This window comes from Cydia amplana, chromosome 23 (genome assembly GCF_948474715.1).
Source record: "Cydia amplana chromosome 23, ilCydAmpl1.1, whole genome shotgun sequence".
Classification (NCBI taxonomy): domain Eukaryota; kingdom Metazoa; phylum Arthropoda; class Insecta; order Lepidoptera; family Tortricidae; genus Cydia; species Cydia amplana.
In genome coordinates this window covers 8,617,420-8,631,738 of record NC_086091.1, presented here as the reverse complement: position 1 = coordinate 8,631,738, position 14,319 = coordinate 8,617,420, and the positions used below count along the sequence as shown (strand labels likewise).

At 38.6% G+C, this 14,319-nt stretch overlaps 1 protein-coding gene across 1 annotated transcript in view; it reads right to left on the bottom strand.

Moving 5' to 3' along the window:
- Positions 1 to 8,396, bottom strand: part of LOC134658865 (regulator of chromosome condensation) — a 31,021-nt gene extending 22,625 nt beyond the window's left edge. Inside the window, exons 1-6 of the mRNA XM_063514535.1 lie at positions 8,236 to 8,396; positions 7,868 to 7,963; positions 6,565 to 6,676; positions 4,916 to 5,003; positions 1,248 to 1,427; positions 438 to 569 (exon numbers count right to left, since the gene is read on the bottom strand). Coding sequence (XP_063370605.1) covers positions 438 to 569; positions 1,248 to 1,427; positions 4,916 to 5,003; positions 6,565 to 6,676; positions 7,868 to 7,958 — 603 coding nt within the window. The 5' untranslated portion in view covers positions 7,959 to 7,963; positions 8,236 to 8,396. The remainder of the gene's footprint in view (positions 1 to 437; positions 570 to 1,247; positions 1,428 to 4,915; positions 5,004 to 6,564; positions 6,677 to 7,867; positions 7,964 to 8,235) is intronic.
- Positions 8,397 to 14,319: the final 5,923 nt, after the last annotated feature.

Here is a 14,319-nt window from a genome sequence, read left to right as displayed (position 1 = left end):
GGCTAGTTCGTTACAGTGGTTTTGAAGTCTTTCCTTGTACTTTTTGCAGTATTTGTTTACCTCTTGTTTTATAGTTGTCATTTCTGTGTATTCATGTATTTCACTATTTCTAACCAATAATGGTGCACACGTGATCATTCTTAGGGTTTTGTTTTGGAATCTTTGAAGTATTTCTAGGTTTGAGTTGCTGGCTGATCCCCACAGCTGTATTCCGTAGGTCCATATCGGTTTTATAATACATTTGTATATGAGTAGTTTGTTGTTAAGTGTTAGATTTGATTGTCTTCCAATCAGCCAGTATAAGCTCCTGCATTTGATGTCCGCTTCTTTTCTTTTCGTCTTGATGTGGTTGGCCCAGGTCAGTCTTCTGTCGAGGTGGAGTCCTAGATATTTGACAGTTTTAAAAATAAAATGACATACATAATGAAGGTACTCACAGACAGGATGACGAGATGGTCTCCGCCAGAAGCCACATCGGCAGCAGGCTCACCGATATCGATACGGACAGGCTCTCGACACGCCTTTCCTTCGCGGCCGCGGACTACTAGTCCCATGCTGCCGTGAGAGTCCTAGAGACAATAGTTATTTATTTAAGTATGTACTAGTAAACTTTGTCTTATACTAGTACTAGAGTTTTTCAAAAAACGTGTACATTTCATTCATGTCTTCAAAATATTGACTTCTTGGGCTCATTTTACTCAGAATCATTTGTACATTCACGCCTCATACATAAAAAAAATGTGTCCAAAATAGTTATGAATAGTATAGAGATCAAAGTTTGATATTTCTTCGAGTGCTTATTTTGAGTCCCGTGCAAGCGAAAGATTCTATAATTGATTCACGAGCGTAGCGAGTGAATCTAATTTAGAATCTTGAGCGTAGTAAGGGACTCAAAAGCGCACGAGATGTAAATAACTTTGATCTCGTGTAGTTCACAAAACTTTTCACCTCAGCAGTGAGAACATATTAGAGAACCCGAAAAATGTATTCCTTCTTCATCACTTACCTCTATTGACTCATGTTTTCTTAAGATATATCAACGATTAAGTTTTCACCTCAGCAGCTCGAACAAGGGTACTTTGCTACTTAAAAACAGTGAGCAAAATTCGATTTTGCTCACTTTGTCTCACTCAGTGAGCAAAAATCGATTTTGCTCACTGTTTTTAAGTAGCAAAGTACCCTTGTTCGAGCTGCTGAGGTGAAAAAAAATTAGTAATGTAGCCTATTAGGATTCGATTCCCTCTCACCCTGAAGGCCCCCCAAGCGTACACGTGTCCATTCTCCAGCAGTGCGGCCGAGTGCGAGTCCCCGGCCGAGATGGCGACAGCCTTGGCCGGCAGCTTCACAGCGCCCGCAGTTCCTTCCTCGGTCTCCCCGGACGTAGGCCGCCCCAGCGCCCCCTCGTCATTACAACCGAATGTCCACACCTAACAAGTTTATTCATATATTATTTTAATAACAAAACTTCCGTGAGACAAAGACATAGTAAATATATCAGTCTGCGCCGGTCCGTCACCGTAAACGCAAGCTCCTGATGACACTTCTCGGTACGAAGTGAAACATGTCGAGCGTTTTTCGACTTAAAATACGTGAGTGACCCGTTTTTAATATATTTATTATTCATATATTATTCTTCGTATGTCAGAGTAAAAAAAAAAGCGGCCAAGTGCGAGTCCCCGGCCGAGATGGCGACAGCCTTGGCCGGCAGCTTCACAGCGCCCGCAGTTCCTTCCTCGGTCTCCCCGGACGTAGGCCGCCCCAGCGCACCCTCGTCGTTACAACCGAATGTCCACACCTAAGTTTATTCATATATTATTTTTCATATGTCAGAGTAAAAAAAAACCGGCCAAGTGCGAGTCGGACTCGCCCATGAAGGGTTCCGTATTTAGGCGATTTATGACGTATAAAAAAAAACTACTTACTAGATCTCGTTCAAACCAATTTTCGGTGGAAGTTTACATGGTAATGTACATCATATATTTTTTTTAGTTTTATCATTCTCTTATTTTAGAAGTTACAGGGGGGGGACACACATTTTACCACTTTGGAAGTGTCTCTCGCGCAAACTATTCAGTTTAGAAAAAAATGATATTAGAAACCTCAATATAATTTTTGAAGACCTATCCATAGATACCCCACACGTATGGGTTAGATGAAAAAAAAAATTTTTGAGTTTCAGTTCGAAGTATGGGGAACCCCAAAAATTTATTGTTTTTTTTTCTATTTTTGTGTGAAAATCTTAATGCGGTTCACAGAATACATCTACTTACCAAGTTTCAACAGTATAGTTCTTATAGTTTCGGAGAAAAGTGGCTGTGACATACGGACGGACAGACAGACGGACAGACAGACATGACGAATCTATAAGGGTTCCGTTTTTTGCCATTTGGCTACGGAACCCTAAAAAGCGCTGGTGACCTAGCGGTAAAGCGGGCATTACATTATACAATTTGCAGAGCGCTAATTAAGTGTTGCTAGGCGAGATAAAAAAGAGCTTGTTCATTACACTACACTAGCTAGCGACGCTAGTTAGTGTCTTATTTTAATTTCGGCAGTGATCATCGATCGAATCGAACCGCATCTTCCGAACAGAGCTGGTATATCATGGCACCATCAAAACATCAAAAAATTGGCATTGTTTTAACATTGTTGTCTAGTTCAATTTTCACGAATAAAAATCTTTAATTGTAATCTTTATGTTTTTTATCCCATAAAAAGGGCATGTCTTTATAAAGTTCAATCATGTTTAGCAGTACTGGTTTTTCCCTAGTCTGTGGCTGCGTCATTTTTAACTGAAATACAATAAATAAAACATCCATACGTTCGAGTGCGTCGGTGGCGTGCCGACAACTGACCTTGCATAGTAAGCGCTAAGCGCGCTAAAACCATTTACACTATGCGTTCTAGTGCGCTAGTTAGCGCTAGTGCGGCAGAGCACATGCGATCGCACTAGATTGGATCACTAACTGGCTAGCTGCCTTTACACTATGCTAAATTAGTGCGCTAACTGGGCTAGCGCTCTGCAAATTGTATAATGTAATGCCCGCTTAAGTGTAAGGCCCAAGTGGACGCTCGAGTTGTGCGTGCAGCGGGGCGGGGCGTGCGGCGTGCATGTTAAACAAATGCGCACGTATAGGAGCGGCCTTAGTGCACGCTGCTCACATCACAAGTGAGCCCACAGCCACGCTGCACGCGTCGCCGAGCGAGCGTCCACTCAGGCCTTACACTGAGAGCGTACGACTTTCAATCCGTAGGTCGCGGATTGTATGTATAGTTTGTAGCTTTATAGTAGAGCCCGAAGGCTTATCCTATTGTCTATTGTTCAGTAAAACCGCACGTGCTACTTACCTGCAAAAAAAGGGTCCTAATTATTCGATTTGGCACCTGAGCGCGGGCTAGTCCAACGCTCAAAAAACCAATGTAGGTGCGCTCTCCGATAACGCGCCTTTGTTACGCATCTAGATGACACATTTTAGACTGGTTCTGTAGCGTTCGACTCGCCGGCACTCAGTAACCGAAGTACCGATTTTTTATGCAGGTGGTTGTGGCATGTGGCACGAGCGGTTTTACTTAACAATAGACAATAGGATTAGCCTTCGGGCTCTATTAGAAAGCTACAAACTATACCGATGAGTTTTTCAGAACTTATGTACTAAACATCATTTGATATTCACAAGTCGCTTTTCGGTGAAGGAAAACATCGTGAGGAAATCGGACTAATCCCGACAAGGCCTAGTTTACCCTCCAGGTTGGAAGGTCAGACGGCAGTCGCTTTCGTAAAAACTAGTGCCTACGCCGATTCCTTGGATTAGTTGCCAAACGGACCCCAGTCTCCCATGAGCCGTGGCAAAATGCCGAGACAACGCGAGGAAGATGATGATGATGATGTCAGAAAGAGTCACGAGTCTTCAGAGACAAAAAACTTTTATCAAGAGTTCCCTTTATCAATTAAAGGATAAAAACCACTAGCGTAAAATTTATTATTTTTTGTAAAGCAGACAGACAGTTGAAATAACTGATAATGCCTGTATCCAGAGTCATCAATAGAATTATCAGTGTAGAGTAGAATTTTCATTGTGCTTATCTAAATTCATTCTTAAACTCATTGACACTTTGGACCGATACTATGTCTTCTGGGAGTTTGTTCCAAGCTTTGACCACTCTGTTGCTAAAGTGTCTATGAGGATTATTGTAGGACCTGCGAGACACCAGCTTATACTGATGACCTCTCAGACAGTTGTTATTATTGCGTTCTAGCATCTTATGGAAGTCTTTTTACAAATAAATTCTGGAATTAATAGTACATTATTGTCGAGGTTCGGAAGTAGCTACTTGCAGGCTGAGGATTCGTTTTAAACGGACGACCTTGGGAGTCCGTTTAATTGAATCCGAAGCCAGCAAGTAGCCTTCCAGCCGAGTCATATATAGTTCATTTCTCAAAAATGGTGCAAGAAATAGAAATATTTTACAGAAGCAACGTTCTAATTTTCACAGAAAAAAGTAAAACCATTAAAAAGATTTGCTTGCCGCTTTTAAAAAAAAGAAGTGTATTTTTCTGCTGAAAATACGTCAACGTATTTGAGACACCTAAGTCGCGGTACCAACATTATAATAATAAGTGCTGATTTGATATGGCCATTTAAAGTTTTAAAAAGTTTGGAACTCGTTACATAATGGAATTTGTATGCAACATTGCAGTCCCGAAATCGAGACTGCAATGTTTTTAACTTTTTAATTTTTGGAATTACCATAAACTACGCACTTCGCGACCTATTTTCTAACCGGCAACGTCGACTTTGCCGTCCAGTTTTCAGAAAAAGCTAATAGTCATTACTACAGACGTATCTTGTCCAAGTTTCATAACATTAGTACATAGAGTAACTTTCATTATATGACGAAGATTATATATTATTACCTTTCCATCAGAGTCCAGAGCAATAGTATGCATGCCACCGGCACACACATCCACAATTCTGTCTCCGAGACCTGACACATACTTGAATCTGAAAGTAAAAAATAAATTATATTTTAAAATTGTATTAACCGCATAACATTATTATTTTTTCGTTTTATATCTTAGATGTCAAACCAAATTTAGGCCAAAGGCAATACATTTTTTTTTTCATAATAAAATGACAGATCAAGTGGCCAATTTGCTACACAATCACATTGAGGTAGTGTGTGTAGAGAAGTCATGGAATGTATGGGGCCCACTACATTCCACGACTCTTCTCTTTCCGCACAGACTCTAATTAAACAGTCATATCTGACCTGCTAGCGTGATAGTTGCTTTCTAGCATGCAACTCCATACATCTTGCGCGAATTCAAATATCGCGCGCGAGAACGCAACTCATGCTAGATGTGATAGAGGTCTGGGATAATAAATAATAAATAAATAAAAAAGCCATTTATTCACACTAAGTTTGGTTTACATTTTTGTGTTTTAAATTTAGTTGTCCTGTACATAGTGGTGAACCCCGCTTTGGGTGAAGGCCTCCTCCAACTCAATCCATTTGCTTCTGTCTAAAGCTATTGGACCAAGCTTGTGGACGCCCTAAACAGACACTGCGTCTAAAATGGCAATGGGCTGGCCATGTGTCAAGATACACGGACAAAAGGTGGACTAAAATTGTGACTGAATGGACAGGACCACCAGGAAAAAGATATAAGGGTAGGCCACAAAAGCGCTGGTCAGACGACATAGTTGAAGTAGTTGAAAAAACGGGAAAAAATTGGATGAAACTAGCTACAGACAGAGAACAATGGAAGGGACTCGAGGAGGCTTTTACCCAACAGGGATCAGTGAAATGAAGTAATAAAACAACATAATAAAATAAACAAAAATTATATTATCGAACCCTGAATCGAGTAGCGATTGAGTTAGATTTATTTTTCTGTTCTTTGAACGAATTCACAAAGGCCACTTTATATGTTCTGTGTTACTGTAATTTGTAATAATGTACCTATGTTGTTTTTTTTTTTTTTTTTATTCTCTTGTGTGTCAAATTCCATACTGTCGAATTAGGATACCTAGCCTGTAACGATGGTTGTGTGTATGTAATAAATAAATAAAAAAAATATTATATAAAAAAAAAAACTGCTATATTACAAACTACACATTTCGCTGAAATAAATAAGGCTGTAATATATATATATATATATAAAGCTATTGACATCCATTGCTTTCCCAGAGCCTGGGTTAGGTCATCAGCCCAACGTTGCTGCGGCCGGCCAGACCGTCGCCCCCCTGGTGATCCCTCTCCATTTTGTTGTTTCTATGGTCCACCTTTTGTCAGTAGAGCGTGATATGTGGCCAGCCCAGCGCCATTTTAGGGATAGAGCTTGTGTGAGAGCATCAACTACTCTGGTCTTTTGCCTAATTTTTACACTGTTAATTTTTTGTATCTTTCTTACTTTTAAAATACTTCTCTCCATTGCTCTTTGAGTTCTTATGATTCTGAGTTTTATTGCTTTTGTGTATGTCCATGTTTGTCCATGTGTAGGTCTGGGATATTATTGAAATATTAAATCAGTCAATAAATAATACATATATTCACACTTACTTAGTGGTCTCAATGACATCTTCCCCAAGTCCAAGTTGGCCTACATCGCCCTGGCCACATGTGAACACGGAACCCCTCTTTTTGGGTGCGCTCGGTATTTCAAGCTGGAACGCTGGAAATTTACAATATTTGTTAGAGGATATACTGTAATTTTGTATAAATGATTGGCAAATGAAATGACAAACCTAAATGCTACAAAGGTGTCGTGTTCTCTTTCCGTTTTTACTTTACAAATTTTGATATTATTTCTTAGTGTCATTCTATGGAACTTGGTAACTATGTCAACAAACCGCCATATTAAAATTGTCTCTGAATGTCAAATGTTTACTAGTGACTTTTGTTTACATAGTTAGCAAGTTCCATAGAATGACACTTTACAAGTGCAGTTGTTGAAACTCTCTGCAGCCTAACCCAAATGTGTGTAAATAAGACAGATAATAGTAGTCATTTACCACTACATGTGTGTGAGACAGATGGTTAGTCATTCTACTGTAGATCAAGGTCATAAACGTTTTTTCAACAGACAAAGTTGAATTATGCTGAATCATTCTTTTAAATAGATTTGCAGGAAATAGTAATGTTCTTAAATAATAAGGAAAATATATTATAGAGGATTAAGAATACATTAATACACCATAGATATTTTTTTCAACTTAACGGCTCAATAAAAATGTGACAAGTCAGTAAAAAAAAAATATTTATGGATGTATTGTATTTATACATACTATAATTTTTTCATATGGTTATGAGTCATAGTCATAGATAACACTTAGTGTAAACATTGCGTAACCCTGAATTTATTTATAGCTTGTTATTATTGTGTTAAGTAATAGGCCGGCTGCATGTAAACTTTCCATGATTTTATCGTTTTTATCTATGGTCTTGCTTATCATGGAGTTTTTTTTATAGCCAAGACAAAAAAATTAAACATGCCTACATTTAGAGAGTTGAGATTATTACGTATGTAGCAGTAACATACAACTAGTTATACTAATTAGAATACTTTATTCATTCAATGTTAATGTTTACGATTGATACATTTTAATGCATAACCTCAAAATCTTATAAGTGGTTCAATAATCCAAATAAAATTAATACAGTTACATGTAACATACATTTGATTTTCAATTAGACTTACTTTGTTATTAATAAGACTATACAAAGCTTTGTACATAAGTAAAAATAAGAAAAGTAGAAGACCGACGCATTTCCCGCCATCATACTTTGACAGGTCATTGACGTTTCATCGAAGAAAAAGGTAAAGAAAAGAAAACAACTGCAAGGGAACACTTCCAAATCTTACCTGTGCGTTTCTTCTTATTCTTCGGGACTGCGGCTGACGTGGCAGAGTTGGTCTTCGACGCCGTGCGTTTTACGCCCCGCGCGGCCGGCATTCTGCCTGCAATACACCAGATGCGTCAGTATCAGTGGAGGTCGAAACGCGCGAAACGATCACAAAACGAAGGCTTCGCATCGATGACGTGCTCACTGACTATAATCGCATTACGCTATTACCACTTACACTTCATCTGCATCAATTACAAGGCTACACTCTAACAGATTTATGCAAACCGAGAATAGGTTATATTATGCATTTGTATAGAGATACCGCGAACCAAACAACGCATCAGTGGCGTGTGGACGAAGCGATTCAGCACTCGGATTACTTACTGTGTTTTTGTTTGTTACAACTGTGGCCGAACTACTTGTATGATAAAATATCACTCTATAATGGTAGATGACGTATTAATTTATCTGATTGCGAATTATTTGCATCTCCGTTTGCTGCGCTTGGCCAACGACTAGGGGGGAGCGAGCGGTGTTGCCCACTTCAATGTCAAATTAGCATGTCGGAAGTTACCGGTTTTTCGATTACATCACATCCAATTGTCTATGCTCGGCAATATAATTCAGAAAATTGTTTTATAAAATCATTATTTAGGGCATTGTTATAATTAAATGCAAATTAAATTACTTCACAACAATTTCATATAAAATAAAATAATACTTTGCTACCCGTTCCAGTATGACCGTCGCGGAGCGCCATCTATCAACCACTAGTGTAATTTGCTAATGTGAGTGTCACAATTTTTCTCTTCTCTTCTTAACTAGATGTCGCTAGGCGTCATGAATATCTTGGTGCTTTTTCGCATTTTTCGTCATAAAAAAAACCGGCCAAGTACGAGTCGGACTCGCGCACGGAGGGTTCCGCACCATCAACAAAAAATAGAGCAAAACAAGCAAAAAAACGGTCACCCATCCAAGTACTGAACCCGCCCGACGTTGCTTAACTTCGGTCAAAAATCACGTTTGTTGTATGGGAGCCCCACTTAAATCTTTATTTTATTCTGTTTTTAGTATTTGTTGTTATAGCGGCAACAGAAATACATCATCTGTGAAAATTTCAACTGTCTAGCTATCACGGTTCGTGAGATACAGCCTGGTGACAGACGGACGGACGGACGGACAGCGGAGTCTTAGTAATAGGGTCCCGTTTTTACCCTTTGGGTACGGAACCCTAAAAATGCTAAACACTGGGACTCGGACGACACAGAATGAGTAATAGTATTAACTCGGATTCGCGACGAGGGTTCCGTAATTGTAATTGCACCAAGTTAGGTACTTAATAGGTCTGCACACGGTAACGGTAAACACGGTTGACCGTTAAAGATGGATAAAGGTAAAAAATAGCTATTCTTAACTTCGGTCAAAAATCACGTTTGTTGTATGGGAGCCACACTTAAATCTTTATTTTATTCTGTTTTTAGTATTTGTTGTTATAGCGGCAACAGAAATACATCATCTGTGAAAATTTCAACTGTCTAGCTATCACGGTTCGTGAGATACAGCCTGGTGACAGACGGACGGACGGACGGACGGACGGACGGACAGCGGAGTCTTAGTAATAGGGTCCCGTTTTTACCCTTTGGGTACGGAACCCTAAAAATGCTAAACAGCTAGCTATTATATAACGAAAAAAAACTTCGCTAACAGATTGATGGACAAACAGCTGAGCACCTATCGCGAACCACGTTCGTGGTGTTACCACGGTTGCACTTGTAAATTCGTACGTTAGTCATTACGTCAAACGTGGTTCGCGATAGGTCCTCAGCATAGACTAGGAATCCTCTAGACTGAGTTTAGAGCAATTATTTCATGAAACCGATGCTGCCAAAAATACGGGGGTGCGGGGGGACGAGGTGAGCGAATCCCGTGCCGTGATTGGTCCGTTCAAAGACACGGACCAATCACGGCACGGGATTGACTCGAAGATGGAGTAAAACTACCGTATGAGTGGCAGAGGGGGTAGCGTTACTATGCTCAGTCTAGAGGATGTCTTGTCTGTGGTCCTCAGGCTCGGATCCTAAAAAATAGCTACTCGTACTTAGATATAGCTACACAGTAAAAGCTTGTAGTAAAGTATGGTTGTAGGTATCAAGCTTAATACATACATACTCGTATAGTATTGTGATGAATTCACTTTTATTTATTGTTTTACGTTGTATTTTCGTAAATTAGATGTAGATTTCATGTCAATTTAAATCAGGTAATTTGTTTGTAAACCACTATTACTCGTATCATAGCAATTTTTGTTCACCCTTCCAAAAACACAAATTGCACTCCTAATCTAAATGCAAATCGTGCATGGTGCAGTCGATTTGTGCAAGCAATTTCGGTGCCACGCCGTGCTATGCGCTACAGGTAAAACACTAAAAACCGGCCAAGTGCGAGTCGGACTCGCGCACGAAGGGTTCCGCACCATCAACAAAAAAACGGTTACCCATCCAAGTACTGACCCCGCCCGACGTTGCTTAACTTCTTGTATGGGAGCCCCACTTAAATCTTTATTTTATTCTGTTTTTAGTATTTGTTGTTATAGCGGCAACAGAAATACATCATCTGTGAAAATTTTAACTGTCTAGCTATCACGGTTCGTGAGATACAGCCTGGTAACAGACGGACGGACGGACAGCGGAGTCTTAGTAATAGGGTCCCGTTTTTACCCTTTGGGTACGGAACCCTAAAAATAAAGTTTTTTAAACTACAATATCATATTTTATATCAAATGAAAGAGTTTATTTACAGAATTTCAAATATATTTTTTTATAATTTTAAAATACATAGGTCAGAAGTTATTTAAGAAAATAGCCAAAACAATTATCTCCGAGACTACTGGGTCTAAAATTTTGAAAAAAACACACCTATAGATGACAGGAAAACCTATAGATGGTTAAGCAAATCTTGTCAGTAGAAAAAGGTGCGAAATTCAAATTTCCTATGGGACGATATCCCTTCGCGCCTACATTTTTCCGCGCATACTTTGCCGCCTTTTTCTACTGACAGGATCTGCTTGGCCATCTATATTAGAAATGTGCATGTGGTCAAGCGTGAGTCGGACTTAATGTACGCAACCCTTGGAACGCGAGTCCGACTCGCACTTGGCCAGTTTTTTTATAAAATGAGTGACGAAGGCGCGCGTGTCCAACTCTACAAATTCACAAAACAATGAAAATGATTTCCACCACCGCTTAGTGGGCGTGCCGCCCCGCCCACCTCGAAAGCCTTATGCGCCCTCTCATTGTCCGTCTCACTTGTACTCGTGCTGGTTTTTTAAGTTTTTAAAAGTTGGAAGTTAGCTTTAGGTCTGCTTTGGATTCTGAGTTAAATTAAGTTTTGATTATTTCTTTGATGTTACGTATGGTTACGTAGAGATAGGATAGATAGAACACATACAGAGCAACACATATTGTGAAGTATTAAGTATTAGGTGAAATTTAGACATTTTTACACGCGTGAAAATTTTAATTGCCGCTGCGCTGACAGAAATCGGAGATAGATATAGCTGGTCAACCAAATCTTGTCAGTAAAAAAAGGCGCGAAATTCATATTTTCTATGGGACGATATCCCTTCGCGCGTACATTTTTCAAATTTGCCGCCTTTTTCTACTGTCAAGATCTGGTTGACCAAGTATACTTTTGGAAATTTAAACAAAGTAAAAGTCAATAAACAGCTATTTACTTACCTAATGGAAACTATAGTTATGATTTAATACTATACATTTAATATGGCTAAGATATTTTTTTTTTATTTCATTCGAGTTTAGGCCCGTGACGAAGTGCGGTGTCGGAGGGCCTACCGCGAACCACGTTCGACGTGTTGCCTCCCTTTCACACTTACGTACGAATTTACAAGTGCGACAGAGAGCCAACACGTCGAACTTGGTTCGCGGTAGGCCCTCGGGTGTCCGCGCGGTGGGCCCGTCCGCTATCTTCGTAAGGCCCAGTGTGCAATACAATGTACCCACTCTGTTACATCGTAATTGGAACCTTTCATAACCCAAATATAGCAGTATATTTCAAGCTAACAAAATTCATCCTAATTTAATGTACAACAAGGTTCAAAATAAAAATAGGAAAATTTTGAGTACCCAGTTACCTATGGGAATTACAGTTTACATGAAAAAAAGTTCTCTATGTTTATTGTTTATTTCTTGTGAAACTTTCGAGGACTATTCCAACTTTGAACTATCTCACATAGAGTCCACATTACCTATGCATATTCCCGGGAACTTAGGGCTCTTTCCCACTAAACATTCCCGTTTTTTGCGGGAAAAAAACGGGACGTTCAGTGGGAAACAACCCTGAAATCAAACGACAATTGTCAACATCACTGCGGAGTTTATGAAGACAAAACTATAGATTTAATAAAATAACCTGTAGCTTAAGTATTTTTATTTCATTCGAGTTTGGGCCCGTGACGAAGTGCGGTGTCGGGTGTCCGCGCGGTGGGCCGGTCCGTCTACACGACACAACTAAGAGAAAGTACAGGCCCTTAAAGTAAGTATAACTCTAGCTAGAGCATGGAAGTGCAGCGAGATGAGAAAGAAACCGTAACTTTGGCTGAAATCCACGATTATCATTTTGGCTAGGCCCCCAGGTAGTTTATTCTCAATTTTTTTTTTTAATCTGTTTTTATCAACATCAACATTTATTCAGCAAATAGGCCACAAGGGCACTTTTACACGTCAACATGGAATTTTCATACAGCAAAAAAAAACACATCTATAATTATAAAATACAACTTTCTAAGCCGCAAATATAAAATCAAACTAAAGTATTACATAGAGATGTATAAAGTCTCTAAATGTCGAATTACAAAAAAAAACGCTATAACAATAGTATTGAAAAAAAGAACACAAAGATACAAAACTATAATCTAAAATTATTTAGAGATGTAAATGTCTCTAAGTGTCATCATAACTAAAAGATTACAATATATAGTAGTTAATCAAATTATCCTTACTATCCTTAGAGATGTATAGGGTCTCCAAGAGTCAAAATCCTGTATACCTAATAAAAACATTCATTAAGTAAGAAAATGACAATACAAATAAAATAGCATACGAGAACCGAATGATGTGTGTCTATGTCCATGTAATTATCCTCAAAAATAGAGTAACTAAATATAATAGCTCGTGTTAGCTTAAATAGACCAGTCTCCACAAACAGCACACGTTCACGAGTATGACGCGTATCTCAGCCATCGCCTCTCTCAACCTTCATTCGGGAAAGTGGCGACCCGATCAACAACGCCACCGTAAGCAAAGCGAGCATGACATATTCAAGCTGCCGGGCCATATTCATATTTAAATTGTAATAACGTATAACTGTGAGACACAACATTTTGTTCTTGTATGTTACACTAGCTGTTGCCCGCGACTTCGTACGCGTGGATTTGTATATTGGTGGTTATATATTCTACATTAGCTTAGAACATTATGCAGCAAAAGATCGCAGTAAGACGGTTAATCATTTGTTAATTATTAATATTACAACGCATGATACTTGTCTTTCACAACCTACGAAGCTTCAAGCCCCTAACTGAATAAAATTGTTCTCGATATAATCCCTCTCAACCAGAAGATTTTCATGTCCTCTATTTAATAAAACCTACTACTTAACTACCTATTTACGAAGTTTGAAGTTCCTAGCTTTAAATAAAATTTGAACCCTATACAAACTTTCAACCCCTTTTTAACCATTTTAGGGGATGAATTTTTACAAACGCTGAAATTACTTTTCTTGTATTTTAATAATATGCCTATATACAAAGTTTACAACGATTAAAGTCCCGCACTCAAATGAATGTTTGACCTCTATACAAATCTTCAACCCCTTTTTCACCACCATGGGGATGAATTATCAAAAACTCTGAAATTAGTTTTCTTCTCTTTTGATGAAATACCTTTTTACGAAGTTTCAAGTTTGTTTGCAACTTTACAAACTTTCAACCCCCTTTCGACCCTTTAAGAGATGAATTTTAAAAACGCTGAATTTACTTTTCTCGTATTATAATAAAATGCCATTTTACAAAGACTCACAAAAATGTTTGATCTCCATACAAACTTTTTACCCTTTTTCACCACTTTGAGAGATGAATTTTCAAAAACGCTGAAATAACTTTTCTTCTCTTTTAATAAAATACCCTTTTAAGAAGTCTCGAGTTCCTAGCTTAAAATAAAATTTGAACCCCATAAAAACTTTCAACCCCTTTTTAACCCTTTTAAGGGATGTACTTTTAAAAACGCTGAAATTACTTTTCTTGTATTCTAATAAATGCCTCTGTACAAAAATTCAAGCCCCGCACTCACAAAAATATCTGATCTCCATACAAACTTTCAACCCCTTTTTCACCACCTTGAGATATGAATTTTCAAAAACGCTGAAATAAATTTTTTGCAGTTTTAATTTAAT